Below are 17014 nucleotides of genomic sequence, written 5' to 3'. Positions count from 1 at the left end.
GAAATTTGTAACAGCAAAGCTATTTATTTGCTGCTAAATCTCATACTAGCATCCCTTTTTCATTTCCTTGTCTCTGTGCAGAGTAAGAGCTCACCCCTTCGTATACCGGGGAGTCTAACAAGACTAAAAAATGTAAAGTTTGAGTGGGAACCTGATTTTCTTTGCAGAAAACCTTCCGCAGATGTAAATCCACAGCGTGGGTCATCACTTTATCAGAAAAAATGGTGTTATATTTTGCCAATGTTTTTACTTCTCGTATGAGCACCATAATTGGAATCCACTATTGAGGGTTAGATTGGAATTCATTACAACCTCATTTTCATTATTGCACAGTTGGTAAGGTACTGGAGTTTCATGTTTTTCTTCTGAAGCAACTGAAATAAGCCTTTTGCCTTAGATAACATGTCAGGCTTGATAGTCTAACAGTCTAACCCTATGCTTTTGTTAAAGATTAACATCCTTTTGGGATTTTAAATATCATCTTTAGAAAAATAAGGGGGTGGAATGTTTTCCAAACAGTGTGCAATTTATCCCACTTTAATAAAATAAAAAAACCCGAAGGCAGTAAGTGGTACCCACCTTTTGGAGGAAAAGGGGGGGGGGGAACTGTCAGAGTTATAAAATATGATATTCAAAGGGGACGCAAGAAATTATGATGCTGACTGCACAGAGAATTTTCCAGTGGTACAGTATTGTTTTGGCTTTTAGTAAAGACAGAAAAATGAAAACGTTAAGTGACTAATGGTAGCTGTTTTATCGAACTATTAAACTTTGTTTAAAAAATTCTTTCTTCTCTGAATTTAATCTTCTGAAGGATTATGAAATGTATATAATTACACATAGAATATAAAGTGGTACATAAATGTATGCTGAAGTATTGCATGTATATTTTTTCCTCATTTTTGTTTTACTGATTCTCAAAGCTAGGTCTCTTTAGTTTGGAGCAAGCATCTACTTAGAGTGACTTTGGAAACTTGGCTTACTGGCCAAGTTAAAAGCTTTTCTTATTTTTCTGTTTATCTTTGGCCTTATCTGTGTTTAAATTATCTTCCCCCCCACTCCTCCTGCTGAAAGACAGTGATAAAACTTCAACCAGTTGTACCAGCTTGCTGACTTAATTTCCTCTAATCAACATTGGCTGTAGTAGCAAGAGTTTCTAACATTGACATTTTTCTTTTGAATGATATGATCAGTTCTTAGTTTCAGATTTACTCCTGACTTACTGTAGGCTTTTCTAGTTAGACATTTTTCTCCCTAAATAAACGTACCCAGTCACTTCCAATAAAAATATATTTTCTTTTCAAGCCATTTGAATTGTGCCGAAAAAACCATAAAATACAGGACCAGAGGGTGCATCCCGAATTATATCTTAGTCCAGTCTCCTAAAATTGCAAGTAACCAAATCTTGCAGTCTCGCTGTGATGAGTATCTTCTGTATTTATATTTACTGTAGAAGAATATTAACGCATCTTTTAGAATAAAGAGAATATAGACTTGTGACGTAGGAAGACACGGTGGTTTTTGCTGTATTTAAGAGACTTCTGGATATACAGTCGCAAGTTCAACATCAATTTGCGCTGAGATAAACGCCGATATCCTCTGCGTAACGTTGCCCTTAAAGATGAGAGCAAATGCTGTTTTGGTTTTTGAGCGAAGACTGTTGTGGCTAATGAAGAACAGTCGGTAGAGGTGGTGGCCGGTGCACGGGGGTCCCCTTAGCAGACACCGTACAAAAAGCAGCGGTAACTTCGTGGTGGTAGCGGAGCGCGTTTTCAATTGCAGGTTGTTGCCTTTGTGTCCCTTTAAAATGCTCTGCTGCTGCTAGGTATCTCTCCAAGATTCTAGTAATGAGCAAGCCTAACTGGGGGTGTGTTAGTTCTGTACAGTTTTTTCAGAGATGTCCACCTCCAGAGTGTGTGTGGGTGTCCTCAGGCATTTCTTAATCATTTTACATTGAGAAGGTGTGTACAATTACAACATGTATAATATATTGAGAGAGAAAGGCACGCTTTGGTTTTGTGCTATTGAGGAAGTGTGTGATCCCCCAGTATTTTGGGGGAGCGGGAGCTGTGAGAGCTAGAGACTACAATGAAAAATCTGTAAATGAGGAAACATGGTCATGAAGAAGTACTTCTAAAAAATCTGACGAAACTTTTCAAACTACACTAGCAAAAAAAAAAAAAACAATCCTAAATAATGAGTAAGGAAAAAATTTTGTGTTGGTGGATAGGCTAGATAAGCTTCCTTTGGACTGAATCCAGTCATCTCAAAGAATTTCTTGTGGCCTGCACACTTTGGATTACATGTAATTTCGACTCTAATTTAAAAAGAAAAGGTTCTAGCTTTCAAGTCTGTGAGGGAGTGACAGTTGCAGTGTTCCAGTCCTGCGCGCAGACAGAGCAGAGACACGTGAAATCTTCTTCCAGTCTTAGAATGTTAATTTTGAAGCCTAATTGTGGTGCTTGGAAATGTCACTGGCCGTTTCAGCGAAGGTCGTCTCAGCAGGTGGGACTGGGCATGCCGCAGCCGTGAGACCCAAAGGGTAGGAAGTGGAAGATTCTGCAAGGAAAGAAATCTAGCAGAAAAAGAGATAGATACAGAGATAGATAGATAGATAGATTGGGGGGGAGAGAAACAAAAGGTAAGAAAAGATGCTTTTGGTGTGCCACAATACCGCGTGAAGTATTCAAAGATTGTTCTTTGCTATGTGAAATGCCTTTACATGCTGGCATTAACAGGCCACTCCTCTTTCACAGGCTTCAGGTTGCCCTCCTTACTTTTACCAAGCTTGTATCGTCGGTGATCTGCTGCCGGGTATTGCTGTGTGATGGCTCTAGTGCTGTCTCATCTGTTACCCGTGCATGGTGCAACCTCAGTGAGCCTGTTGTTAAGGGCCCTTCATGGACCACATTTAGCTTCCTTTTAAAAAGACCCATAATGGATTTAAATGATTTACAAATTGACAGCTGGTTTCCATCTCGTCATCATCCTGACTGATGACCATTTCCTTATTGTTGGTGTATGAACTCCCAGGGCAGATCTTCCTCGAGGGTTTGTGGTGTTTTGTGTGTGGTGGCGGTGTTTTTTTTTTTAATATTCTGACAGAGTGAATCCTAAAACAAATAAAAGCACCGACACAAGAAAAAATGCATTTTGTTCCTAGTTTATCGTGAATATTGTGGTAAACATCATATTAACCAAGGGAATGCTGTGGAGCCTTCACCGTGCCTCAGTGGTACTTGCATGTCCCTGCACGGTGGCCGCCTTCCCTTCCTGCAGCTGCAGTCGGTTTCCATGTCCCAGGTTTCTGTTACAGGTGTCTGTGATACTCGATACTGGAAAATGAGGCTACTTGTTTTAAATACGAAATGAATTTGCGCAGATGTTCAGAAATACTGAAATATGTTGATGCTAGTTGAAATTTGTTTGGGTCTTGATGAAGGTTTAAAAAACACGTCAGTAGGACTGCCACTAAAAAGAGGGTGTGTGTGTGTAAAATGTAGAAATATTTATTCACCTGATGACAGCTGAGAGGTTTAGGCAAATAGAAAGTGTGTTTAGAAGATAATAGTTTGGAGTTCTATTGTTACTAGTACAGCTCCTGGCTGTCATTGTCAGAATGCAGTAGGCATGCTTGCAGCATGTATCGGGAATGATTTCTTTCATAATCAAACCTAGGGTTTTTGCAAATGGGACAGCTCTTCCATAGCAAGTTAACAAATCCTTGAGAGGCAAAGAAGTCACAACTCTGTGTCTATTGTAAGTGCTCGTTGTATCAGAGGTGAGGGACCCTTTTCATGAGTTAATCAAAAAGACCTATGCAAACAAGCGAGAGGATTTCTTCCCTCGGTCAGTCGCTGCAGTTACAGAGCCTGACATTGTTAGGTGAACCTTCGTGATCTCACGGGCTACTGCGTACTCTTGTGCGCCAGACCCCTCTTAATAAAAACGTGGGGCACTGGATGCACAAATTCATAGCAGCTGTCACAGCTGGGCTGTGGTGAAGTTTGGTCAAGACCCTTTGAACTTTTTATTTTGCGCTAATCCCATTTAGTGTGATCAATATATGGACCTCCAGCTCCTAGGTCTGTTAATTAGGTGTCAAGTGTTGGGTTGGCCGGTGTCAGGCTGTAAAATACAAACACAGAAGAGACGATCAGTAGGGAAGTGAAGTGTTTATTGTCTGAACGTATAAGAGCTATGGGTTCTGAAAAGGTGCCTTCCTAGTCCGAGATGTCCTTAGGGATCTTGAGAGTCTTTTGTTTCTCTCCATAAGGTAAACATATAGTTAAATAAGCATTTTACCAAAAACATCGATGTGGTTGGGGGCTGCAGGATAATGTAAAAGGTCTAATTTTACTAACAATATGATGTTGGAGTAGCTCTTTGCTTACCTTCTCCCCACCTGCCCCCCTTTTTTCCCCTGTTAATAAAAATGCTTAATAATTGCTCTGGTAACTATTTTCATTGGGTTGTTTAAGGTGGGAGTCCTTTCTTGTTTTGTGTATGTACATCTAAAATGAAGCTTCTAAGACCTTACCAATATTTATTTTAACTCGTGCTTTGTAGCATTCAGGGAACAGACAGGATAACTTAGATCTTCATTTCCCCATCTCAAAGCATCTCAGGAGTTTTTTGAACCTCCCCCATCTTTAGTTCCCTGTCATTCAGGAAAGGGTAAATATGTAGAATGATATTTCAGCTTTTGTACATTTTTGGGTTCCTTTATTTCAGTCTTCCAGTGACAGAAAGGACTGGGGAGTTGCGAGTAGTTTGTTTCATCTCCTTTGAAGAAAACCTTAAATTTATAATCCCAGATCAGACCTTTCCTATAACTCACGCAACTCATCCTGTTAACTGTTTTAATATATGGCACTGCTATTTCATTAAACAACATCCAGGAATAATTAGTTCAGCAACGATGCCTCGGAACAAAAGCCCTTGATTTCGTTTAACTTTATAAGTTGGTCTCTTTTGATCTGCAAGAACACATCTGGGGCCTTTAAGAAAGAAGAAAGAAAAATATTAAATGTTTAGCAAGGCCGTTGGTGAAGGTTTGAATACAGCACAGTAACCCTTTGGTACCAGGGTGTAGCTCAGAGGGGGAAAAAGTGTGAATGTCTTATTTCATAAGATATCGTGTGGCACCTCTATATGGTAAATGCTGGTTTTGCTAGCTGATGACCACTACGTTTTGGCTTCATTTCCAGTTTCAAAAGATGCAGTCTCTTCATTCTTTCCTTAATTTCTCTTCTCAGTTTTTCTTCCCTTCTGCCTCCTTTCTTCCCCCAGATGCATGTGAATGGATTAATCAGAATCACTGCTGTAAACATGACTCTCTGTGCATTAGAATTTGGTTTTGCTATAGCAAACATTGTGCCGTACTGTTTTGTTTCTTTAATAGCTTAGGATTATTTGCCAAGATGGTAGGGATAAATCCATTTGTTCCTTACTCTAGACTCAACTGCTGAGATTTGGAAGTGCAGAGGATATAAATTTACTCATCTAATCTTAATCACCGTTACTCACTTATATTAGAAATTGCTTACCAGTTGAACTCTCTTAAAATTTGCCACCAAAAAAATCCTACCTCAAGGAAAAAAAATCTATAAAGATTTTTGTATTCCAATTGTTTTTATCTCATAAAAAGGATTATTACGAAAAATACTTGTCTGTAGTAATTAATTCCTTTTTCTTTTCTTCTCTTCTCATAGCAGAGGTAGTCTTTGTTTTGATTGTAATTAGTACAAGGAATTCACTAGGAGTAGTACTGGATCATTTGATTTGTACTGATGTGCATGCCTGGGTGTGCTTGTTTGCTGCATGGCACTGGAGTGCTGTTGTGTTTATATTCCAAGTATTTCCTAGAAAATGTACGAGTCATCACAATTAATGTTAACGTTTGCCACAGCTAATGAAGCCTATCAGATCTCTTGGTAACTATTCATCACCTTTGTTTCATTTTGTATAAATCATGGCTTCTATTAACGAGCTTATTTTAGAGAAGGGACAGGAGAATTTTGTTCATGAGAAAGAAATGAGCAAAAGAACTTTGTTCTTATATTTCCCCTGGACCTGTCATAATAGAAGTGAAAAGAGCTGAAAATATTATTTTTCATTACAGGTTTTATTTTTAAATGCAGCTTTATGTTCACTCTGTGTTTGTTTCCCTTGGTGAGCCTTTAACTCCAAGGTTATGACCCAATAATGACCTCCTCTTTCCCCTCTCAATTGCTTTTGACCTACTCCATTAAGTAAAAAGAAATAACCTAACAGAAGGGTAACCAGATCACTGCTACCACACCAAGGAAACAGGCAGGCTTTGGGATGCTCTTCTTTAATCTCTCTATCCACAGAGCCTTCATTTTAATTTGCAAAATTGAACCCAGATCGAGAGCAGTAAAGCCTGAATACGGTAAATATTCATGCCTCAGTGATCTAGAGTGGCTCCATTACATTTCAGAGATTGGGAGAATTACCTTTTGGATTATGTATATTCATGGGCTGATTTTTATTTGAGATATAATATTACTCGCATTGGGCTACATGTCGCACATTCTACCAAAACCAGCCTTCTCACAAAGCTCCAAATGTTCCTTACACGTAAAAGTTTTACTTCTTTACCCTACAGTTTCCTCCCTTTTATGCTTTTCAAAGACTGGTAGTAAACAAATTTCTTTTAAAGAAGAAGAAAAAAATCCCAGTAGAAGTTCTTCTATAAAACCTTCAACCCTGTGTTTACTGTGATATATTCTTTTGTATGTGACTTTGAAGTCTTCAGATAAAAGTATTATTATTGTTCTAAACCTAAATCTATTTGGAAAAAAGAATTCAGTTTGTTCTGTTGGAAGAAGAAAATTCCAGACAGCCTTTCGTTAACCTATCATTTTGCCTTGGTTTTGTCGTCTTTTTGGATTTTTTTTTCTTTGAAAAATGTTTTATTGAAATATTTGTTGATAAGTTGCAGAAATTTTAATTGGTATGTAAATATTAAGCTTATTCTATGTCATAGTTTTACTATGGGTCTGATGTTCTCTGCCTAGATACTTGCCGCTAAACTCATTGGCATTATATTACGCTTTTAAAATGTGTGCTTTGTCATCTGTAGTGATCGATGGCACAAGCAGTACCACTTAATTTAAGGATACTTGACATCTTAAGATTCCTTTTTCAGTTACAAAAAAAGGATGAGAGATTTTAGTTGTTTGGAGACGAAAGGCTATATAGTAGGTGTCTGGCAGCTTCTTCCTTCCTCCCCTCCTTGGCACGTGGGGATCTCTTCCCCACCTACGGCCCCAAGCGTTCAACGTGTACGGCTGTTCGGCTCTTTGGGCAGAGGAATAAAAGGGGACGTGGTCCTCCCCTCTGTGAAGAGATTCACCCAAATCTAGAAGAGGCAATGCAGAGAGAAAACAAAGGCGCAGCGGGGCTCGGTGCTCTTGGTGTTCCCCGTGTGAATCCCAGGTAGAGGAGGAGATGTAAGGCATGGAAGCTGAAGAGCGTATTAAGAATATATTATCACTGGGAAAATATTGCAAGGGCGAATCATGCTTGACCAGCCTGATTGCCTTCTGTGGCAAAACGTAGAGACCGGAGGAGTCATGATTTAGTACGGCTTGGGAAACCTCTCTCACAGCGTTCTCATGTGGAAGCTGGGGAGGTATGGGGTGGATTTGGGGGTTTTGGTGCTAACTGAAAATCAGCTGAAGTGGTTGAGGCTGTTGGAAGCTTTGCTGTGAATGAGGAGAATTGGTACGAAATGATGAATATTCTGAAAAATCAGCCTTTTTCTTTCAAAAACAGGACGTTGAGTTTTTCTTGAGAACTTGGGTTGTGACAAATTATGGAGTTGAGTTTCCTGCCTGCAGTGAGGTGTAATACCATGTTATATCACGAGGGTGACAAAATCACTGAAGTTTACCAAATAAATACTCCAGTAAGGGAGCATACATGCCATATAGTGTGAATTTGATGGTTTACAGTAAATAATGAATTCAGAGCAGTTCAGTCATGAGAAGAAAATAAATAGAGCACCGTTTTCTTATTCAGTGAGCTTTGTCCACCCTGTGCATGGGATGGATTAAGTTCTGTTGAAAAAAAATTTGAGATTCTAGACTTAAATGCTACAGGAGAATGCATGGGCATAGAAGGTCACTTAACTTTATGTGCAAAATCTTAATCGTAACACTTGCTAATTTTTGATTTGTGATTGTGTGCACGAATATAGCATACATGTCATTTAAAATTATGGTATTAAAGCAGAGCAGCATGAGAGTAAGGTCACTGGCCTGCTGCTTTGTTTACTGGATGCACAGCCATATTTTAGATGCTGTGAAAGGAAATAAGCTAAAGGGATTTTAGTATTCCCTTTTATATTGCTTTATTCCAGTGTTGCAGTGCAGGCTCTTAAGGCTCTGGTGTTGTTTTATCAGGAGGAGGAGTATATTAAATAGAATCTGACAGCATGTGTGTGGCATTACATAAGACCACAGTGGTCATATGGTGAATACCCTTAAACTTAAAAAAATTAAGAGAATCATTTTGAGTAAAACAGTTTTTCTTCTAGATGCTATATTCCTTTCCCATCCGGAGGCAAAGTGAGGCCATGGACAAATAATAGATTCTAGAAATATTCAAGATCTTTCAGAAAATTGTTACCAAGCCACATGATCTTGGTGGCAGCCGCAAACTTGGAATTATTTCTTACTCTCTGAGGTTTCTGCTCTTTGTAGTTGGTCCTAGCTGCTGTTGGGATGTTGGCTCAGAAGAGATGGCTTTCCTCGAGCTGAGCAGCAGGCAAAGTTTGCATCGTGTTTGCTGTTCAACAGTGTACTACTGACAGCTCCTGTTTTATCTCCGTTTTATGCTGTTCCGAAATCCTGGTTGAAGATTTGGAGCTAATGTTCCTCAGCGTTCCCTGAGATATGACAAGAACTGCGAAGGCACCTCAGAGAATTAAGAAAACATTCCATATTTTAAATTTTAAAATATAAGATTTTTTTTTTTATTTGGATGGAGGAGGGCAGAGGCCTTGACTCATGATTTCTGAATGCTTGTTGTTGCTGTCTTGTGCCTTCACGGCCTGGGTGCCCTGTTGTCACTTTATAGCAGGAGTGGTTTGCTGCCTTTGCTAAACACATTGCTGCTTACTCATCTCTTGGACTCGGCTTTGCTTGTGCATGGTCATCCCTCATAAAGCAAAGAATTCAGCACGCTTCATGTTTAGAAGAGATTTTATGAAAAGATCTGCTTGAAAGCAGTCTTGTGTCTGAATTAGAGCTTTGCTTAATTTCAGTGTGCGTGCTTAGACAAGGGTTGGCTGAAAACTAAAAATTGCCTTAGCCTTTCAGACAAGTGGGCTGCGTTTTTTTGACAGCATAGCTTGCCATCCTCTGACCGCCAAGAGGTGACACTGGAAGCAGGAAGATGAGATGCCGCCCTCTTTATTTGGATTTGTAGTAGAGCAACAGGTCGGCAGGCAGTCCTTGCTTTCAAAAGCAGCAGATGTGGGATGCGTTTTGGTTGTGCAGCTGGGCCTTGGTTTGCTGCTCCTCTTCAGCTGTAAGCAGGCACTTCTACGGGCTGGTATTAAGGCAGTGGTGCTTGTGTTTGGCACTCTGCTGCAACGTATGGTCAGGTTATGCCTCTCAATGTTGCTTTTTCTTCTGTGCTGACTCGGGCAGGCTTGCTCTTCAAGTATTTCTAAACCTCAGGGCTGAAATGGTGCTTTCTTCATTTATCGGTTCCTCTCCCTTCTTGGATGTAAGTTTAAAGATGCAGCTGGGCTCTGAGATGTGCTCGCTCTTTTAAACTGGTTGGAGCCCTCTGTATTTAAAGTGGGTTCTTTTTTTGTAATACATATGCAATGCTCCTTTTATAAATACTGCATTTATAATTAGTGTTTTCTCTAATAGATTATTAAGACTAATTATTTTAACTTTGCAGTTTCTCATCAGTATTACAGGGTTGCTGTATCTTTCATATCAGAAAGATGCACTCAGAGCATTGGGAGGCAGCAGGATGGCTAGGTTCTTATCTAAAGGAGTTATGAGCAATGGCATATGGTTGATAACTTAATGGAAGTTGGATAAATAAAGGAAAAGAAGCTCCGACGTATCTGGGGAAAAAGTCATTAGTGGGCTTTTTCTGTATCCTGTTTTCTATTAGTCTGTACTAAACTGCTTTGAAAATCTTAGTGGGCTTTTCCTTTGGTCTTCAAATTACGGGTTCTCTTATATTGAACACATTTGTTTATCTCAAGGGCTGAACTGTTTGGTTGCTTTTGATTTCTGTTTTGCATTTTTTTAATCTGCGTTTGAACACATAAAGTTCTTCTTTCTCACCCCTTTTACAGACCTTTACATTCATGTTCCTAAAGCATTATGTAATTATACAAATAAAATTTAAAAAGTGAAGCAAATCCCTTTGCAAATTATGTAAGATTTCAACACATGGCTCTTGATTTATATGACGAGATACAATCAATTCCCTTGTGCCATTATTAGAAAACAAAACGTGAGTGAATTTCCTAGTGAAGTTTGTAGCAAGTTTTATAATGGTAGCCAAGTTTTCCATGTTTACTTACGTTGTTTGCATGCAATAAAGTCTGTCTCTGTAAATTGCACTCAATATTGTTCACTTTCTGTGTCTAAATGCCTGATTCCCCAAAAGAAGAGGAAAATATGTCTCTGTTTAGTGGGTTGCTCACATGGGCCTTGCACTATTCTCATGGGCAAGATGAGATATAAGTTGTTTTACAGACAGCGTTTTGAGGACAAAAGTTGGATGCTCAAAAGAAATGCCAAAGATACTGGTCATAGCTGGTCTCGGTTACAGATTCCTATTGCTCAGGACAGAATGCTCTGAAGTATTTAACATCCGTCTGTTGGGAGGTGGGTGGACTTGAGTGATCCAGCCCCAACTCCCTACTTGAAATTTCTGTTGCTGTAAAGCTAAAAAGAAAATATGTGAAAGTTTAGAACTGTGCTATAACTTGTGGGGATCCCTTACATAGGGAAACTAGATATCCATATGAGAAACAAATCTAATACGGAGGGCCAGTTGCATCCTTTGCAGTGCTTCCAGGTTTGTATTTTAAAGGCCAGACAAAACAAAGATGAATTTTAGTTAGGTATTTCAGTCTCTTGGGGAAAAAACTAAACAAACCAAAAAAACCCCTACGTTTGGAGTATTGTAAACCATGGACAAATGTGTCCGTGGGTCGGGGTTGCCCTGGTGCTGGTGGCCTGCTCGGGGAAGTCGGTGATTTAAAGCTGCTCCGGCTCTCGTTACGTGATCCAGCGGGCGCGGATCAGCTCCCGCATTGACTCCTCCACTGGTTCTACGGCTGGCCTTTTGAAGGAGATGCGATTCCAACTCGGTTCTCCTGTGATCTAATCCGCCTCCCCGATCGCCTAAGCACACGCTAGCGTTGTTCTCATCGGATTCTAATTCCTACATGCATTATGCTCTTGGGAGAGAGTTTGTGGGCAGTTAAGATACTGTGCTGCATACTCCTTTTATAGTTATGGTACTGAGAACCTAGGAAAAAAAGGAATGGGCTTGAATGTGTTCCTCCCATTTGCTTGGCTAAAGGGATAACGAGTGTATATTTGAGTACAGAAATGCTTGAAACTGAAATCCTGGTGAGTATTTAGATTGGCCTTTTAAGTCTGTGCTGACATTAGTTAAGATCATACCAAACTATTTTGGTCCAGGCTTTTTAGTGAGGGGTTTTTCTCTTACATGAATGTGCTCTTGATCTCCTTTCTCATAATATTCTGTGGATTCTCCAAGAATCCATAGGCATTGATACGGCATTTGATTTGAAAAATGTTTCAATAATAACTTATTATAATCTGAAGAAGTATGTTTCTTTTGGTTTTGGTTAGTAGCCAGAGATCTAGGGAACCCAAATAGTATTTATAGCGGTAAAGCTCATGGCCATTGGTATTTGTGTAATTATGATTTCAAGAAGGAATACAGGATTTTTGTTGTTTTCCAGAAGCTATGTAGCTGCTAGATTCCCCCCCCCCCCCTTTTTAATCAGCTTTCTGTATATTGCCTGTGACTATTTTTTGCTGACTTATTTGGAGAGCTCTTTATATTCCGGTTACTGAAGGTTTGTTAGCCAATAGACTTTTCATCTACTCCTCTGTTCTGATCTAAGTTTCTGCAGTTTGTTCCCCTCTGAGTATTTCTTCCTTTTTTTTTTTTTTTCTTCTACAGTCTTGTCTTAGTATCGTTTAGTTTGGTGATGTTGGGAATAGGCATACAAAGATTTGTCTGAAGTCAAGTACTATGTCCTTCACATAGGGCAGCAGGCTTTGTAGAAAAGGAAGAGGTGAAAAACATAGTTTTGTTTCCGCTTATGTGTTGCATCCAAGATGCAGAAAAAAAGTTGGTATTTTCAGTATTATCCTGTGAATAAATAATTCTGTTCTTAAAATTAATAAGGTTAACTTCTCTAGATTGTTCCAAGTTGTCTAACCTAAATGATGTGCTCTGCCCTGTGTGACGTACTGAGAACGAAGCTGAGTCCAGTCCCTTGGTTTGGGATTCTCTTCATCAGTGCTTGGGTATTTTGGTGTTACTTTCAGGAGTTAGAAGATAAATGGAGTGGGCCAGGATTAGAAGATGGGCTACTAAGGGATGTGCAGTGGTTGGAGATTGATTTGAGAACAGGTCCAGTTGAGTAAGGCAGATACTAATGGCTCGAATGCCAAGTTGCACAGTAGCATTTGACATGAACCTTTTTGATAGCTGTAGAATTGGTACTGAGAAAAGGGAGAGAGAAGAAGAAATTATACTGAGAGTTGAGATCTGTTCTGGCAATGTTGTTGTTCTGTAGGCATTCACAGTATCATCTGTTGTATCCTGCTAAAGACGTACTAAAGAAATGATCTCTGGAACAGAGTATTCCCATGGAGAGTTCAGTTCTTGGATCTGAATTTTGAGGTTTCAGCCCTTCAAAAATATGTTGTGTATAACTTTTCTGTACTAAGGACTCTTGTCCAAGTACTTAATATTTATTTATTTAGGAGATAAATTTTTTTTTTATTGCCAAAAATACCGTTTCAGTACTAGAAGCTTGGAGTCTAATGTAGGGACTCTGAGCAGAGTGGTTACCTATCCAAGTATCCAGCATTAGTATGAACGTAACAGGTGGCAACATAAACATGTTATCAGAAAATACATGCAAATGGGGGGGATCTTATTAAAGGATGGTTTGCAGAACTGAAAGAAAAGCCAAAATGAAGCCTTGTCAAACTAAACTGGTTTAGTCTGATCAAGCAGAGCCTAGGGTGATCTTTAAAAGCTTATTTCATTCTTTTTTCCTTGAGAACTCCTTGAAATAAATAATATAATAGCAAGCTCATTAAGGTTAAACTTTTATAGCATCTGGGAAGAGCTAAATAAATGGTAAGTATAAGCGGTGGCCAGTGCTGCACTTTTCCTATGATAATCCTAACCGATGGAACGCCACAATTTGGCGACAGTGATGCTAGCCATGTATTTATGAACATTCAAATCGTTGCAAAAAAGCTTTGAGGACTTTTTATTTACGGAATGTCATGGACTAGGAGATGGTAGATTTTTGTATTACTAGTTATTTTGCGATGATTGTTTACAAGATTTCATTGTGCTCAGTGTTGTACAAATACATTGTAAGGAAAGGTTTTTCGTTCTGAACATTTTACAGTTGAAGTCAACCAAATCGAAGCAGCGTAAAAATGATTTTCATAGAAGGGGTGGGAAAACAGTCACATAGGTGCATGGATGGGTATTGCAGCGCTGCGCTTCTGATGGTGCAGGTGCTTGGGGGGGGTACATGAAGTAAGCTATTCCATGGTGCGGCTCTGTTGATTTGCAGATAGTATGTAGGTATTGCGGCACAGATGATGCAAATAACATAATTGTGCCCATGATAATTTTACAGTCTTATGAAAAAAAGTAGAATAACCCAAGAGGCTCAAACCTGTGGTAATTCTAAATGCTGGGGCATGTTCTCAGGCTGTTTACTTTCTACTTTTTGAATTGTGGACTCTTCTAGAAGGCCAGTCATGTTACAAGAGAGCAGGGTGTGATATGTGACTTTGTGCTTGTGATGCACTCGTGTGCGATTAATTGCTTCATTGTTTTTTTTTCCTTCTCTTTCATCAATAGGTGACAAAGAAAGTCAAGTCCATGCAGATGTTCCATACTCCTGTGACTTACGCTATGCAGGGTGACAGAGTAGGTATCTGTGTAACCCAGTTTGATCCCAAACTGCTAGAACGAGGCCTAATTTGCACCCCAGAATCACTTCACACCATCCATGCTGCAATAATTTCCCTGAAGAAAATCCAGTATTTTCGAGGAGCTCTTCAGACTAAGGCCAAGTTCCATATCACAGTTGGTCATGAAACAGTTATGGGAAGAGTGATGTTTTTCAGTCCAGCTCCTGCTGACTTCAACGAAGAAATTCAAGAAAATGTTTTTGACTTTGAAAAAGATTATCTTTATCAAGAGGAATATTTGTCCAAGGACTCAAATTCTTCAGAGGAGAACAAAGAAAATGACCAGGCAGGAGAAATCCAGCTCCCAAGACAACAGTGGGCTTTGCTAGAGTTTGAAAAACCAGTCACTTGTCCTAAACTGTGCCTTGTGATCGGCTCCAAGCTGGATACGGATATTCACGCAAATACCTGCAGGCTGGCGTTCCACGGGGTGCTGCTCCAAGGCATGGAAGACAAGAACTACACGGAGACTTTCCTTCCAAAGCTGAAAGTGTACAAACTGAAGCACAAAGAAGGACAAGTGGAAAGGGTAAGCTGTCTCTTTAACGCTATATCTGAGAAGGGGAGATATTTGTTCTGTGGAAGTACGTAGACTGGTGGGCTACAGAACTTCTACTGTCAGGTTCCAGTCTTTATACACATTTTTCTTATGTTTGTATACCCAGTGTATTACATCTCCTCTGCTTGCAAACAGTCAGAAATCACTGCTTAAAAGTGATTAGTTCAGTCAGTTCAATGCAGTGTTGAATAACTTGATGCTGGTTTTTCACTGATCCTTTTGATATCTAGCCACTCTGTTCTTCCCGCAAACTTTCTTTGTTTGTGTACCTTCCTAAGTGGCTCATCTGTTCTCTTCCCAAATGACAAAACTTCCAGCTTTCCATTGATGTATTTTACAGAGTTATTCTGCGGAATACATTGAAAACGTAAAGACGGTGTAAAACAAATAGAAAGTAGCATTAGATTAAATAACACAACACTATTACTTCTTTTATGCAACAACACTATTACTTCTTTTATGCATTTTCACATTTTAGTTAATAAGAACCTCAATTATTAACATTTATTTTAGTAGGCAAAAAGAATCTCCTACAAGATGCCTTACAGAGATATAGTATGCTGAAGTTGGGATCAAGCTTGTGACACGGAGAACTTGGAGCCTTGACTAAAGCTTGTTGTTTGTGTTGCACAGGGGTTAATCTGCTGTAGTGTATGTACTTGACCCACCTCACTGTGGCAGAAAATAGAGGCGTTTCCTGGAGGAGTTAGCATCTACCGTAAAAATTAGTTGGGATTTTTTTTTACTGTCCCGACAGTATGGATAGATACACCGTCTGTAGTGGTTGGTATGATTACATTGCTGCCGTAAGTTCGATCTGGGTGGTGGTTACCTTTCAGTAATTGGTGGAGAACCATTTGTTTATAGATCCCATAGTGGATTTTTTCATGATGAATGGTTTAGGTGGAGATATACAATATATAAATAATTTAATTGCTTACCCCTAAATGAGCAGAGCTGATGTAAACTTCAGCAAATGTTTACTTGATGTATTAGTGCAGTAGATATTTTATTAACTTTTGGGTAAAGAACAATTAATTTTTATTTTCTTAATCCAAAACTTGGTTGTTTGAAGAAAACGTTTCGTGTTCTTACTTCTCTTCAAAATTGCATAAAGCTCTGTTGAGTACTGCATAATATCTCTCCTTACTTTACTATAGGAGACTAAAACCACTTAGCATACCTTACCATAAAAAAAAAAAAAACAACGAACAAACAAACAAAAACCAAACGAAACAAACAAAAAAAAACCACCACACCAAAAATCCAACCAAAACCAAACAAGATCCCTGCCAGGGCATGATTTTGAATTAGTGACGTTCTTTTCAAAGGACCTCACTACATTAATTGATCAAATGGGCAATTTGTGTTTCCCCCTTTTCCGTGAGGTTTCTATGTTGCTGGTTTAGCTCTAAAAGAAAAAAAAACCAAACCTTTCTCCTTTGAATTTCCACTGCTGACTTGAGGCCATTCCTTTCAAAGGAACTACAGACCTGTGGCGTTGTGTTGGTTGGATGCCAGTGTTGTCGCTAGGAAGGAGGGTACTCAGGAGGAGGAGACCTGTAGCTTTCTGAAAATTTTGTCTCTGTTATATGGGACACCCCAAATCAGCAGTCTCTCTTCCAAATTTTGGTAGCAGGTGGATTGTTTCCTTTGCTTGAACTGGCCGGCTAGCTTTCTCTTTGGCTGATGGTGGTGTTGAACTACAACGGGTCCGAAGTGTTCTGTCCTCTAGGCTGTAGAGAAGCTTGGACCAAATGTCTGTGTCTTGATACCAATTCTTGGGATGCTCTAGAGCTATTTGAACTCATGAAATATTTGCCTTTATCTTTGCTAAAAATTTGCTGCTAATGTTGAGAGAGACCTGGCTTACCAACTCCTTGCTTCTCTGTGACTGTAGGAATATGAATGAGACCAGAAGTTTGTGTGACCCACAGAGACACATGCTGCTTGTGTTTTGTTTAACTCAAATGAACCAGTCTCAGATTCTTTCTTTATTTTTGCTCCCAGTGCGTGGCACTAGTCTATGGGAGCTGAAAGCTTGCGGAGTACCCGCTGTGTGAGTTGTCTGGCTGGTTAAGGGAGTGTGCCATTAGCCTTGGTCATGCATTTTTAATTGTTTTTATTTAGTGTTATTTTCAAATCATTTGCTAGTTTACTTATTCTGCTATTGATT

The 17014-nt window shown here is 39.3% G+C and overlaps 1 protein-coding gene across 11 annotated transcripts in view; it reads left to right on the top strand.

Annotated features, from left to right (window-relative positions):
* Nucleotides 1-17014, top strand: part of EEFSEC (eukaryotic elongation factor, selenocysteine-tRNA specific) — a 212774-nt gene that overhangs the window by 61927 nt on the left and 133833 nt on the right. For all 11 annotated transcript variants that reach the window (XR_014229216.1, XR_014229217.1, XR_014229218.1 and 8 more), the window contains one exon: nt 14167-14808. Coding sequence is in view for 2 of the 11 variants with exons in the window: in XM_082322203.1 (XP_082178329.1) it covers nt 14167-14808 (642 nt within the window). In the remaining 9 variants the exon portion in view is untranslated. The remainder of the gene's footprint in view (nt 1-14166; nt 14809-17014) is intronic.

This window comes from Platalea leucorodia (genome assembly GCF_965183815.1).
Source record: "Platalea leucorodia genome assembly, chromosome: 9".
NCBI classification, from domain to species: Eukaryota; Metazoa; Chordata; class Aves; order Pelecaniformes; family Threskiornithidae; genus Platalea; species Platalea leucorodia.
The sequence above is the reverse complement of the archived record's forward strand: the minus strand, read 5'-3'. Positions and strand labels throughout refer to the sequence as shown.